This window comes from Coregonus lavaretus (assembly GCF_964263955.1).
Source record: "Coregonus lavaretus genome assembly, chromosome: 20".
Lineage (NCBI taxonomy): Eukaryota > Metazoa > Chordata > Actinopteri > Salmoniformes > Salmonidae > Coregonus > Coregonus lavaretus.
This window is the reverse complement of record NC_140007.1, coordinates 41,406,505-41,422,255: the sequence shown is the minus strand read 5'-3', so window position 1 is coordinate 41,422,255 and position 15,751 is coordinate 41,406,505. Positions and strand designations below refer to the sequence as shown.

The following is a 15,751-nucleotide window of genomic DNA, read 5'->3' as shown; positions in this document are numbered from 1 at the left end:
CTGATAACAAGTTCAAACAGGTGCCATTAATACAGGTAACGAGTGGAGGACAGAGGAGCCTCTTAAAGAAGAAGTTACAGGTCTGTGAGAGCCAGAAATCTTGCTTGTTTGTAGGTGACCAAATACTTATTTTCCACCATAATTTGCAAATAAATTCATTAAAAATCCTACAATGTGATTTTCTGGAGAAAAAAAATCTCAATTTGTCTGTCATAGTTGACGTGTACCTATGATGAAAATTACAGGCCTCTTTCATCTTTTTAAGTGGGAGAACTTGCACAATTGGTGGCTGACTAAATACTTTTTTCCCCCACTGTAAATCTAACCAGAATTTTTGCAGCACGAGAAGAATAATGTTTTGGCTTAACCTGGAAAACCTATATCCACACTGGACTAATGGTAGACTCAGGCCTACCTTGTTACCTCAGTGGGGAGGGACGGGGGAGATTCAAGCGATTGCCGTCTGGGTTCTGCAGCTGGGGGAGCAGGAGGAGGTGGTGGTCTGGGAACAGCTGTGGGACAAAACAAGCACTGCATTGTTAGAATTTCAGTTTTGCAATTAAACATTTAGGACATATGTTGACGGACAGCCATTAAACAGAACACAGCAGACAGTGACCTACACTCCCCAGTCACAGGCGGCCAGTAGCGCCTTAATTGGGGAGGATGGGCTCATAGTAATGGCTGGAATGGAATAAATGGAATGGTATCGAAACCATTCACTCCATTCCAGCCAGTCTTATGAGCCGTGAGCCTCCTCAGCAGCCTCTAGTCTCCCCTCCATAGGGGAGAATGGGGTAAGTTGATCAATTTTTTACATTCAGCGTCCCTCCGTCAAGGGAAATATAGTATTATTTTTAACAAAGATATCTACATATATTTCAGGATGTTGTGTATCCCTTGAAGTAATCCGAATTCATGTAAATATTACAGTTTTGAAAACATAGCTTGTCCAAAAAAAGTGGTCTCTTGGCACAACTTGGCACAACCCATGGGTATGGGGTGTGTTGAGCCACGGGACAGGGTAAGTTAAGCCGCCTACAAATTTCTGTACTGAATAAAATATTACCACTACCTTTTAAAAATCATATCTATCTTTATTTCCCAAACACAATTCAATTCAACACAATCACAATAGTTTTTTTGTCTTTCAAGCATTTTTTAACACAGGCTTAACACCTAACTCACACTTTGTACTTTTTTAAAACACTTTTAACACAGGCCCTGTTGTTGCCTCATATCCCAGCGATAATGCCTTGCCTGGGAAGTAAACACTTCAATTTGCTCAATTTACCATTGGCTCAACCATTGGCTCAATTTACCCCATGGCCATTGGCTCAACTTACCCCAAGGCAAACATTTTGACTATATTAGTCCACACAGCTACAATAATGCATTTTCATGCTAGATTTAAGACCTCATATTGAAGCTTATAGAGACCCCAACTGATGTTTAGAACAATCTTAAAAGTATCTACTTTGGTTTAGATACAAGCATCATAAAACCTCTAACACAATAAATGAAGTTAACTTTTTCCATGTGGTTTCTTTCTTCACAGACTCCATGAAATTATGAATATTTTGTCAAATTAACAATTTTGTGTATGGTTTCCTAGAAACAAGGGTGGCTCAACTTACCCCATTCTCCCCTATGTGGCCCTATCCTCCAGCATTTTGGATTTGAGATCAAATGTTTCGTATGAAGCAACAGTACAGAATGTCACCTTTTATATGAGGGTATTTTCATACATATCTGTTTTACCATTTAGAAATTAAAGCACTTTATGTATCTAGTCCCCCCATTTGAAGGTGTCATAAGTATTTGGACAATTTAACTTATAGTGTATTACAGTAGTCAAAGGTTTAGTTTTTGGTCCCATATTCCTTGCACTCAATGACTACAGTCGTAGTCAAAAGATTTGAGAATGACACAAGTATTGGTTTTCACAAAGTTCACTGCTTCAGTGTTATGAGATACTTTTGTCAGATGTTACTATGGTATACTGAAGTATAATTACAAGCATTCCATAAGTGTCAAAGGCTTTTATTGACAATAACATTAAGTTTATGCAAAGAGTCAATATTCCTTATTTTTCAAGACCTCTGCAATCCGCCCTGGCATGCGCTCAATTAACTTCTGGGCCACATCCTGACTGATGGCAGCCCATTCTTGCATAATCAATGCTTGGAGTTTGTCCGAATTTATGGGTTTTTGTTTGTCCACCCGCCTCTTGAGAATCGACCACAAGTTCTCAATGGGATTAAGGTCTGGGGAGTTTCCTGGTCATGGACCCAAAATGTCGATGTTTTGTTCCCTGAGCCACTTAGTTATCACTTTTGCCTTATGGCAAGGTACTCCATCATGCTGTAAAAGGCATTGTTCGTCACCAAACTGTTCTTGGATGGTTGGGAGAAGTTGCTCTCGGAGGATGTGTTGGTACCATTCTTTATTCATGGCTGTGTTCTTAGGCAAAATTGTGAGTGAGCCCACTCCCTTGGCTGAGAAGCAACCTCACACATGAATGGTCTCAGGATGCTTTACTGTTGGCATGACACAGGACTGATGGTAGTGCTCACCTTGTCTTCTCCGGACAAGGTGTTTTCCGGGTGCCCCAAACAATCGGAAAGGGAATTCATCAGAGAAAATAACTTTACCCCAGTCCTCAGCAGTCCAGACCCTTTACCTTTTGCAGAATATCAATCTGTCCCTGATGTTTTTCCTGGTGAGAAGTGGCTTCTTTGCTGCCCTTCTTGACACCAGGCCATCCTCCAAAAGTCTTCGCCTCACTGTGCGTGCAGATGCACTCACACCTGCCTGCTGCCATTCCTGAGCAAAGTCTGCACTAGTGGTGCCCCGTTCCCGCAGCTGAATCAACTTTAGGAGACGGTCCTGGCACTTGCTGGACTTTCTTGGGTGCCCTGACGCCTTCTTCACAACAATTGAACCTCTCTCCTTGAAGTTCTTGATGATCCGATAAATGGTTGATTTATGTGCAATCTTACTAGCAGCAATATCCTTGCCTGTGAAGCCCTTTTTGTGCAAAGCAATGATGACGGCACGTGTTTCCTTGCAGGTAACCATGGTTAACAGAGGAAGAACAATGATTTCAAGCACCACCCTCCTTTTAAAGCTTCCAGTCTGTTATTCTAACTCAATCAGCATGACAGAGTGATTTCCAGCCTTGTCCTCGTCAACACTCTCACCTGTGTTAACGAGAGAATCACTGACATGATGTCAGCTGGTCCTTTTGTGGCAGGGCTGAAATGCAGTGGAAATGTTTTTTGGGGATTAAGTTAATTTTCATGGCAGAGGGACTTTGCAATTAATTGCAATTCATCTGATCACTCTTCATGACATTCTGGAGTATATGCAAATTGCCATCATCAAAACTGAGGCAGCAGACTTTGTGAAAATTAATATTTGTGTCATTCTCAAAACTTTTGACCACGACTGTACAATTAGTGTTTCCCAACTCCAGTCCTTCAGTACCCCTAACAGTACACATTTTTATTGTAGCCTCGGACAAGCACTCCTGATCAGGCCCTCAATGAGTTGAATCAGGTGTTTTTTGTCCAGGGCTACAACAAAAATGTGTGCTCTTGGGGGAACTGAGGACTGGAGTTTGGAACCACTGGACTATATCAAGCTTGTGACTCTACAAAATCATTGGATGCATTTGCAGTTTGTTTGGGTTGTGTTCCAGATAATATTTTGCCCAATAGGAACTGAATTTTGAATGTATGTGTCATTTTTGAGTCACTTTTATTTTAATTAAGAATATAATATATTTCTGAACACTTGTACATTAATTTGAATACTACCATGGTTATGGATAATTAATGAATCGTGAAAAATGATGAGTCAGAAAGATACAGAGGCACAAAGATCATACAATGCCAGTTTAGAAGTGCTCAGAAACATCTTATCTACTCACTTAGAAAGAAAATTACTTCAGTCATCATTCACCATTCAATTTCTGTTAGGCAAAACACAACCCAAAACAAACTGCATCCAACAAGTTTGTAGTTATTGAGTGCTAGGTATACTATACAAATTATAAACTTTTGACTCCTTTAATACACTATGTGATTTTTTCCAAATACTTATGACACCTTCAAATGGGGGGACTAGCTACATAAAGTGCTTTCATTTCTAAACGGTAAAACAGATACAGTTGAAGTCGGAAGTTTACATACACCTTGGCCAAATACATTTAAATTCAGTTTTTCACAATTCCTGACATTTAATCCTAGTAAAAATTCCCTGTCTTAGGTCAGTTAGGATCACCACTTTATTTTAAGAATGTGAAATGTCAGAATAATAGTAGAGAGAATGATTTATTTCAGCTTTTATTTCTTTCATCACATTCCCAGTGGGTCAGAAGTTTACATACACTCAATTAGTATTTGGTAGCATTGCCTTTAAATTATTTAACTTGGGTCAAACGTTTCGGGTAGCCTTCCACAAGCTTCCCACAGACAGAGCTGGTGTAACTGAGTCAGGTTTGTAGGCTTCCTTGCTCGCACACGCCTTTTCAGTTCTGCCCACAAATGTTCTATAGGATTGAGGTCAGGGCTTTGTGATGGCCACTCAAATACCTTGACTTTGTTGTCCTTAAGCAATTTTGCCACAACTTTGGAAGTATGCTTGGGGTCATTGTCCATTTGGAAGACCCATTTGCGACCAAGCTTTAACTTCCTGACTGATGTCTTGAGATGTTGCTTCAATATATCCACATAATTTTCCTTCCTCATGATGACATCTATTTTGTTTAGTGCACCAGTCCCTCCTGCAGCAAAGCACCCCCACAACATGATGCTGCTACCCCTGTGCTTCACGGTTGGGAGGGTGCTCTTCGGCTTGCAAGCCTTCCCCTTTTTCCTCCAAACATAACGATGGTCATTATGGCCAAACAGTTCTATTTTTGTTTCATCAGACCAGAGGACATTTCTCCAAAAAGTACGATCTTTGTCCCCATGTGCAGTTGCAAACCGTAGTCTGGCTTTTTTATGGCGGTTTTGGAGCAGTGGCTTCTTCCTTGATGAGCGGCCTTTCAGTTTATGTCGATATAGGACTCGTTTTAATGTGGACATAGATACTTTTGTACCTGTTTCCTCCAGCATCTTCACAAGGTCCTTTGCTGTTGTTCTGGGATTGATTTGCACTTTTTGCACCAAAGTACGTTCATCTCTAGGAGACAGAACGCGTCTCCTTCCTGAGCGGTATGACAGCTGCGTGGTCCCATGGTGTTTATACTTGCGTACTATTGTTTGTACAGATTAACGTGGTACCTTTAGGCATTTAGAAATTGCTCCCTAGGATGAACCAGGTAGAGGCACTGAGTATGAAGGTAGGCCTTGAAATACATCCACAGGTACACCTCCAATTGACTCAAATGATGTCAATTAGCCTATCAGAACCTTCTAAAGCCATGACATAATTTTCTGGAATTTTCCAAGCTGTTTAAAGGCACAGTCAACTTAGTGTATGTAAACTTCTGACCCAGTGGAATTGTGATACAGTGAATTATAAGTGAAATAATCTGTCTGTAAACAATTGTTGGAAAAATGACTTGTGTCATGCACAAAGTAGATGTCCTAACCGACTTGCCAAAACTATAGTTTGTTAACAAGAAATTTGTGGAGTGGTTGAAAAACGAGTTTTAATGACTCCAATCTAAGTGTATGTAAACTTCCGATTTCAACTGTATGTATGAAAATACCCTCAAATAAAAGGTGAAATTCTGTACTGTCTCCTCATATGAAACATTTATCTCAAATCCAAGTATAGAGCCACATTTACCAGCCTGGTCTCATAGACTAGATGGAACATAGTAAACAGAAATATAGAACACTCAAATTAGTATATGTTACGGTTGGTATGGTTACATAAGACCGATGGTTACTTAAGGCCAAAACAAAAGTAGGGTGGGTGGATGGGTGGTATAACACGAATGTCTAGGAACCCAAAGGTTGTGAGTTAGCATTTTAGCTAATTAGCAACTTTTCAACTACTTACTACAAATGGGTGATGGACATCCACAAATTAATACATACCATAGGAAATTTAACAGAGCATACTAAATGGAGGGTCACAGATTTACATACAGAATAATATGAAATCCTCTGAGACCAGGTTGCAGCCAGCCAATATGGTGGGGAGTGTATCTCCACAGTAAAGTGGCTGTTGACGAGAGGCAGGCGGCTCTTTCACGATGCTGTTCGGCACAATGTGCTCCACTGCAACTGCTGGCAGTGGAGATATCAGGAGAGGAGAGGAGAGGAGAGGAGAGGAGAGGAGAGGAGAGGAGAGGAGAGGAGAGGAGAGGAGAGGAGAGGAGAGGAGAGGAGAGGAGAGGAGAGGAGAGGAGAGGTCAAATATTGTGCTGAGTCAGGCCAAACATTACCTCAACTCTGCTCCACACCGGCCAATGTTCGAGGCTGGGATTTAACAGTGCCAAACAAATTTAACACGGAGTACGATAAATCTGACACATCTGATTACACAATACTCCTTCATTAAGGAATAGTTTTGTTTAATGATCATTATCATGCATAGTAATAAAAAAGGATATTAAGTGGCAGTACCATGACTGGTGTTTGGAGGAATGTGGGAGGTTGTTCCTCTTTCGGACTGGCAGGCATCTCTATTCGAACGCACTACAATTGGACGCTCCATACAGCAGGCATTTCTAGGATGTCTGATTGGACCTCTCAGGATTTTGCTGTGTCCACTGATTGGACCAACTCTGGGGTGGACTCAGGTTGGGGAGACTGCTGCCTCAACAACTGACCTGATGCTGATGCTGAAGAGTAAAAACAAAACAGCGTCAGTAAACAAAGATTCCTTCTCATCATTATCTTTCTTAACTTTAAAGTGCCTGGCAACACAGTCAAATGTCTGCTGGTGTCTTCCACAGCTCCACAGCTGTGCATACCATACACATGTTGTGCCTGCTCGCACACCCATCTCTGACTATCTAATTGGTGTGTTGCAGATGGAGAGATGGTTGTGCTGTCAGTGGGGAGTAGTTCCACATGCTGGAGGTCTGGGAAGCCTTCCTGAGGTTTACTGTAATGATGGCATTGGGCTTGCGCTCATGTTTTGGGAACTCTCTACTGCGCCACATCAATGCTAAAGCATATGGCTATCATTAAAGCATCCCTTTACGGCTCATAAGCAGAGAGCCATGTGTTTGATGTTTTTCATACCATTCCACTGACTCCACTCCAGCCATTACCACAAGCCCGTCCTCCCAAATCAACGTGCCACCAACCTCCTGTGCTTTAAACTAACTACCGAAAGAGAATTTAAGCTAATCTAAATATTTGTTATAAACGTCAAATATTATCCAAACCAGAAAATGACTTAATTTTGAAATAATAATAATTTATTTTAGAATGGTTTTTACTAATGATTAGAAATCATTTAGAACTACAAGCTGCCTGCCAGTGACTCTCCCTTGCTTGGGTCTCACCCAGGATCTGTGTGAGGTCAGTGGTGGACTGCTGGGCCACGTTCAGTAGCCAAACATTGTTGAATGTGGCATATAGAAATGCCACGAATAGAGCCAACATGATTCCTTATTCTACAAGTCAGAGGCATGTTTGTTCTACATAGAATATTTACATCTGAACGTTCCAAGAAGTTGCGCCCTGCTGAATGCACCCCAGGTGAGAGGAGCAGGGGTCTGAAGGACAGTGGTGGACGGTCCAGGTGTGAGGACCAGGGGTCTGAAGGACAGTGGTGGACGGTCCAGGTGTGAGGACCAGGGGTCTGAAGGACAGTGGTGGACGGTCCAGGTGTGAGGACCAGGGGTCTGAAGGACAGTGGTGGACAGTCCAGGTGTGAGGACCAGGGGTCTGAAGGACAGTGGTGGACGGTCCAGGTGTGAGGACCAGGGGTCTGAAGGACAGTGGTGGACGGTCCAGGTGTGAGGACCAGGGGTCTGAAGGACAGTGGTGGACGGTCCAGGTGTGAGGACCAGGGGTCTGAAGGACAGTGGTGGACGGTCCAGGTGTGAGGACCAGGGGTCTGAAGGACAGTGGTGGACGGTCCAGGTGTGAGGACCAGGGGTCTGAAGGACAGTGGTGGACAGTCCAGGTGTGAGGACCAGGGGTCTGAAGGACAGTGGTGGACGGTCCAGGTGTGAGGACCAGGGGTCTGAAGGACAGTCAGGGCCAACAGAGACTGGGCAGGGACTGGTAGGTCAGGGAGGGGGCAGGAATCACTTCATCCACACTGGACTTAGAGTCCTGGAGAGAAAACCCAAAATACATTGGTACACACACAGACCGTTTTAGAGAGAGAGTGAAAAAAGCCTCTGCCCCACCTCCTGCTCATCCTCCTCAGAGAAATACGGGCCTGTCATGCCAAATACTGTCCCAATGGGGTTCGATAAACTATTACACTTTTTGGCAGGGGGACACTATTTGGCATGACAGGCCCTCTAGTGGTTGAAGAGTGGCCAGTGAAGTCAAACCTCCGGTAAGGCTCATGGTAAGGACAATAGAGAAGGATAGAGGACTCTTTTTTGTATTTGTCCCATTATGGCATCTGTGAGCGCATGGGCAGCGCCATTGAAGCCATATCCACTTTGAAGTAGTCCATTTTCTTATTCTACTACTTCTATGAGTTGGTAAACAAACTGAAAGGGTGCATACTGCCACCTGGAGTGTGTTATTTTAACAGGTATAAAGTGAAGGTCGGCGATTTGCTGCCCCCTGCAGTTATGGAATGTTTGCTCACAAGTATAATTAATTGACTGATCCCTCCTGATGACCTGGATGGAATCATGTGATCCTTCTTTAACCCATAGGAAGTCTCACCCAGTTGACAACTTCAAAATGGTAAAAGGCCGAGTGGCACAGTGGTCTAAGGCACTGCATCGCAGTGCTAGCTGTGCCACTAGAGATCCTGGTTCGAATCCAGGCTCTGTCGTAGCCGGCCGCGACCGGGAGACCCATGGGGCGGCGCACAATTGGCCCAGCGTCGTCCAGGGTAGGGGAGGGAATGGCTGGCAGGGATGTAGGTCAGTTGGTAGAGCATGGTGTTTGCAACACCAGGGTTGTGGGTTTGATTCCCACGGGGGGCCAGTATATAAAAATAATAATGTATGCACTCACTAACTGTAAGTCGCTCTGGATAAGAGCGTCTGCTAAATGACTAAAAATAAATAAAAGTCCTCAATAGCGCTGCCCATGCTAAAATGAGCTTTTGGGCACTAGAGTCCTCTATCATTCTCTATGATAAGGCTCACTCATTTGTGAAGTGTGACCCCTTGTGGACTACTGGAGGCTGCTATTTGATTATGCTTATTTATCCTTATTGACTTACGGACATCCCTATTTCATTAGTTCAATATATTGTCTTATTCCAGGCAGATTTTTTGGGTGTGCAGGGTTGCAATTTTTTCATCATTGCATGTAATTCAGATCATGTCTGTCCTGCTCTCTAAGACATTACCAATATGAGCTTGACATTTTTTTTTACTGTGCTCTGAGAGGCTAATATGATTGTAATATCAAAACTTTACAGTTTTGGACTATTCAGAATGTTTTCATTCAGAGTGAATATGTTAATACACCATTTTACCGTTCTACAAGTTCACACTAGTGGGCAACAGGTAAGCAGCAGTGGAATTCAAATCAAAAATTGTGTGGAAATTGCATAAGAAAGGAGTTTCCAAAATATCATGGGGAGCATTTTTGGCATGTAAAATGTTTTCAGCTGCATGCCCGGTGATCAGATAGTGGTGAATTCCCAGAGTAATATGTTTTCTCCAATTCCACCCCTGATGGTGTATTGAGACATAAATAAATTCCCCTGGTTCTACACATTGAATTAGCATAATGTGTAATAACAATGTAATTGTGACACAATATTGCACAACACGTTGACGCAGAGGGAAAGGTTTTCACCTGTGTTTCAAGAGGACGGTTTGACGTAAGTCAACACCACTGGACTATAAAAACTGAACTAAGTCAGTCAGAACAGAAGTAAGGTCATCTCATGTAGGTCACTGTCGTTGTTGTTGGATAAGAACGTTTATGAAAACCAGTGCTTCAAGTTATCTGCGAGGGGAGTAGCCTATCTCATAAACATACTCATAAGCTCTACACATCTGTTTTATGAGCGCGCATCACTTCAGGTAAGCTACAACTTTTCATGAATTATTTTTTTATTGATTATTCGTTTTGTTTTTGTTTAAGTTGATTGGTGGTTTAATGTGTTTGACTTTATTTACTGTACCAGTCAAAAGTTTGGACACACCTACTCATTCAAGGGTTTTCTGTATTTTTACTATTTTCTACATTGTAGAATGATAGTGAAGACATCACAACTATGACATAACACATATGGAATCATGTAGTAACTGAAAAAGTGTTAAACAAATCAAAATATATTTTAGATTTGAGATTATTCAAAGTAGCCACCCTTTGCCTTGATGACAGCTTTGCACACTCTTGGCATTCTCACAACCACCTGGAATGCATTTCAATTAACAGGTGTGCCTTCTTCTTAATTTGTGGAATTTATTTGTGCCAATCAGTTATGTTGTGACAAGTAGGTGGGTATACAGAAGATAGCCCTATTTGGTAAAAGACCAAGTCCATATTATGTCAAGAATAGCTCAAATAAGCAAAGAGAAATATCCTGTGTAGCTCAGTTGGTAGAGTATGGCATTTGCGATTCCCACGTGGGGCCAGTATGAAAATGTATGCACTTACCAACTGTAAGTCGCTCTGGATAAGAGCGTCTGCTAAATGACTAAAATGTAAATGACAGTCCATCATTACTTTAATACGGAAAATGTCAAGAACTTTGAAAGTTTCTTCAAGTGCAGTCACAAAAACCATTAAGTGCTATGATGAAACTGGCTCTCATGAGGACTGCCACAGGAAAGGAAGACCCTGAGTTACCTCTGCTGCAGAGGATAAGTTCATTAGAGTTAACTGCACCTCAGATTGCAGCCCAAATAAATGCTTCACAGAGTTCAAGTAACAGACACATCTCAACATCAACTGTTCAGAGGAGACTGCGTGGATCAGGTCTTCATGGTCGAATTGCAGCAAAGAAACCACTACTAAAGGACACCAATAAGAAGAAGAGACCTGCTTGGGCCAAGAAACACGAGCAATGGACATTAGACCGGTGGAAATGTGTCCTTTGGTCTGGAGTCCAAATTTGAGATTTTTGGTTCCAACCGCCGTGTCTTTGTGAGACACAGAGTAGGTGAACGGATGATCTCCGCATTTCTGGTTCCCACCGTGAAGCATGGAGGAGGAGGTATGATGGTGTGGGGGTGCTTTGCTGGTGACACTGTCTGTGATTTATTTAGAATTCAAGGCACACTTAACCAGCATGGCTACCAAAGCATTCTGCAGCGATACGCCATCCCATCTGGTTTGTGCTTAGTGGGACTATCATTTATTTTTCAACAGGACAATGACCCAAAACACACCTCCAGGCTGTGTAAGGGCTATTTGACCAAGAAGGAGAGTGATGGAGTGCTGCATCAGATGACCTGGCCTCCACAATCACCCGACCTCAACCCAATTGAGATGGTTTGGGATGAGTCGGACGGCAGAGTGAAGGAATAGCAGCCAAAAAGTGCTCAGCATATGTGGGAACTCCTTCAAGACTGTTAGAAAAGCACTCCAGGTGAAGCTGGTTGAGAGAATGCCAAGAGTGTGCAAAGCTGTCATCAAGGCAAAGGGTGGCTATTTGAAGAATCTCAAATATAAAATATATTTTGATTTGTTTAACACTTTTTTGGTTCTACATGATTCCAAATGTGTTATTTCATAGTTTTGATGTCTTCACTATTATTCTACAATGTAGAAAATAGTAAAAATTAAGAAAAACCCTTGAATGAGTAGGTGTGTCCAAACTTTTGACTGGTACTGTATTTATTTTAAAAAATGTTGACTTAACTTAATAAAATATTGATTTGTTTTTAGATATATTCTTTGAACCTGATTGTTGACTTGGATTTTTATTGAACTTGGGGGGGAAAATTGTAAAATAACTTAAAGGTCCAATTCAGCCATTTTTATCTCAATCTCAACTAATTTCTGGGTAATAACTAAGTATCTAACTTTGATTGTTTTTAATTAAAATGGTCAAAAATAAACAAAAATAGCTTCTATCATTTTGAAACTATCATTTTGATCTCATGGATGGTCAGTCCATTCATCCATAGTTCCGTCTATGAATTTGAGTGGTGACATTTCTCCAGCCCCATCCCTCAGCCATTTACCTCAAAAAGTGGCAGGGTGAATGCTTTTTTAAATCCCAGATTGCACCTTTAACAACATTTTACTGTCCATATAATAGCTCTCATGATAATCATTCAGCCACATCAAATCAATTGAGGCCATAATTAAATTGCCTGAGGCTCTCCTTGGACTACACACTTGGGGGCAGAAGGGATTAATTGATATAATACAAACAGGCCTGGGTTTACACCAGACTAGAGCTGTGTACTCTGTGCACACATATACAGTAGGGGATTTTCATTAGCAGGTTGGGACAGAACCAGTGGACTATGGACCTTTTAGTGCAAACATACAGTTAAACATAAACTCCCTAGCCAAGTATGTCTCATCTGAAGGGGATACTCCAAGACTGAAATATCTATCCAATGAATGTATGTATGGTAGCCCTGTAATGACATAAACATCATTTTAATTATATTTAAATAATTTGCATTATTTTCTACTTTTGTGCAAGGGGGATGATGAGGAATCGTATACTGCTGGCTATCTTTGGAGTCTACCTGCAGGTGGTGAAATGCATCCCAAGATGTCCACTATATGGTTCTATAGCAGTTTGCACCAACCAGTCTCTATATCAGGTTCCTGCACTGCCTCCATACATTACCCATGTGTATATGAGGGATAACTACATCAGTGAGATCAACGAGACATCGTTCTCTGGGCTTGAAGGGTTAAAGGAACTGGACCTCAGTTGGCAACGAGTCAATGGGCTTACTATAAGAACTAACACCTTTCAAAGACTGGCAAACTTGGCAGTGCTCTATTTAGGACATAATACAGGTTTACAGATTGAGCCAGATGCGTTTGTGGGATTGTCTAACCTGAGAACTCTCTCTCTGTATGTGTGTGACCTGACTGAGTCCATATTACAGGGCGACTATCTCAGGCCCCTGGTCTCCTTGGAAACGCTAGATCTGTATGGTAACCAAGTGAAAAGAATCCAACCTGCACAGTTCTTCGTGAACATGACAGATTTCCAAGAGTTAAACATGACCCTAAACCAGATGGAAAGCATATGTGAGGAAGATTTGCTTGGCTTTCAAGGCAAACACTTTCGGTTGCTCAACTTAAACAGTGTCTATTTATATGGTATGACTCCGAATGGTTTTGACTGGAAACGATGCGGAAATCCCTTTAGAAACATGTCCATGGAGACACTTTACTTATCTTCCAACGGATTCAATGTGGACAAGGCAAAATTGTTTTTCAATGCAATCCAAGGAACGAAAATTCACCATATTATTCTGGAACACAGCACCATGGGAAAATCATTTGGTTTCAGCAACGTCAAAGACCCAAACAAGAAAACATTCATTGGCCTCAAGAATAGTGGCGTCAAGATTCTAGATTTGTCCAAATGCTTTATATTTACTTTGCAATATGCAGTATTCAGTCCACTGAGAGAGGTAGAGGACATAACATTAGCCCAAAACAAAATTAACCAGATTGACAGGGGGGCATTTTTTGGTCTTGAAAATTTACAAAGGCTCAACCTGTCACACAATCTTTTAGGGGAAATCTATTCTTACACATTTGACAATCTACCCAATATTTTAGAACTAGATTTATCTTACAATCATATTGGTGCATTGGGATATCAGACATTTACAGGACTTCCAAACCTTCAAATCCTGGATCTTACAGGAAACTCTATTCGGGAACTAGGTACATATGGTTACCTTGCACCACTACCAAACCTGCAACTTCTTCGTTTGGCTGATAATAAGATCACATCCTTAGATGGCCTCTTGGGCTTTGCTAACAGTACTATCATACTGAACGTTCAAAACAACAGGTTAACTAATTTAGAGGAGGTATACATTGTGTTAGCTAAATTCATGCGCATTGAGCGTATCTGGTATGGTAACAACTACATAAAGTGGTGCACCTTTAGAAGTAATATTTCAGTGCCTGCTGTAAACTCTCTGAAGCTGCTGGAGCTAAGGAACATCGCCCTGCAGATGTTATGGGCACATGGAGAGTGTTTGGATGTATTTGAAAATCTTATCAAGCTTTTTAGTCTGGATTTAAGCTTTAACTCCCTGCGGGCTCTCCCAGATGGCATATTCAAAGGTCTCGTCTCTCTGGAAGAGATGGATCTCAGCTTCAACTCTCTCACATACCTCCAACCAGACATTTTCCCAGAGAGTCTCAAAACAGTTGACCTATCTTACAATTTCCTCTCCTCTCCTGACCCAGCGGCTTTCAGTTCTCTCAGCTGGATCAACTTATATAGGAATCGATTCCACTGTGACTACGGCCTGAAGGACTTTCTGACGTGGCTGAACAGGACTAACGTGACTTTTCCAGACCCCGGCGTGGCTGAATTCAGCTGTGAGTTCCCCTCAAATCTCCATGGTGTCAGCCTGTTGAATTACAGCAAAGTCATAACAACGGAAAAGTACCCAAAACCATCTTTGAACAGAAATGTAAATCAAGACAATTAGAGTTTGGTATTATATGTGTCATTTTCCATGCTATCTACTCTGTCTTGCACGTTTGCTATTGGGAATCACATTTTATTTTGTTGCTTACAATATCCTGAATGTCATATGGCATACTGTATGATATTGTCACGCCCTGGCTCTGGGGACTCTTAAAAGTTGAGCCAGGGTGTGTAGTGTCTATGTTGTAGTTTCTATGTTTTTGTTCTAGTTCGTGTTTTCTATGTTGGCCAGGGTGGTTCCCAATCAGAGGCAGCTGATTCTCGTTGTCTCTGATTGGGAACCATACTTAGGCAGCCTGTTGGCACTAGTTATTTGTGGGATCTTGTTCTGTATAGGTTTGTGTTGGTGAACCTTTAGACTTCACGTATCGTTTTGTTGTTGGTGAAAAGTACTCATTAAAAGATGTACGCCTATCACGCTGCGCCTTGGTCCGCTTCTTACAACGTTCGTGACAGATATAAATATCTCATCAACACATCTTTAGTTTGTCACACAGCGTAAAACAAATCAGCCAAAAGCCAATAAAAAGGTGTCTTTCAAAATAATTATTTTCAAATGTTTGTATAAAGGAAAAATATATACAGTTGAAGTCGGAAGTTTACATACACTTAGGTTGGAGTCATTAAAATTTGTTTTTCAACCACTCCACAAATTTCTTGTTAACAAACTCTACTTTGTGCATGACACAAGTCATTTTTCCAACAATTGTTTACAGACAGATTATTTCACTTATAATTCACTGTATCACAATTCCAGTGGTTCAGAAGTTTACATACACTAAGTTGACTGTGCCTTTAAACAGCTTGGAAAATTCCAGAAAATGATGTCTTAGCGTTAGAAGCTTCTGATAGGCTAATTGACATCATTTGAGTCAGTTGGAGTTGTACCTGTGGATGTATTTCAAGGCCTACCTTCAAACTCAGTGCCTCTTTGCTTGACATCATGGGAAAATCAAAATAAATCAGCCAAGACCTCAGAAAAAAAATTGTAGACCTCCACAAGTCTGGTTCATCCTTGGGAGCA

The 15,751-nt window shown here is 41.6% G+C and overlaps 1 protein-coding gene across 1 annotated transcript; it reads left to right on the top strand.

The window, feature by feature from the left end:
• The first annotated feature begins 9,977 nt into the window (after nt 1-9,977).
• On the top strand, nt 9,978-15,141 carry LOC311147882 (toll-like receptor 5). Its single transcript, XM_084184709.1, has 2 exons — nt 9,978-10,150; nt 12,736-15,141. Exons 1-2 carry the CDS (start codon nt 10,131-10,133, stop codon nt 14,726-14,728), a joined length of 2,013 nt encoding a protein of 670 aa, XP_084040835.1. The 5' UTR covers nt 9,978-10,130; the 3' UTR covers nt 14,729-15,141.
• Nucleotides 15,142-15,751: the final 610 nt, after the last annotated feature.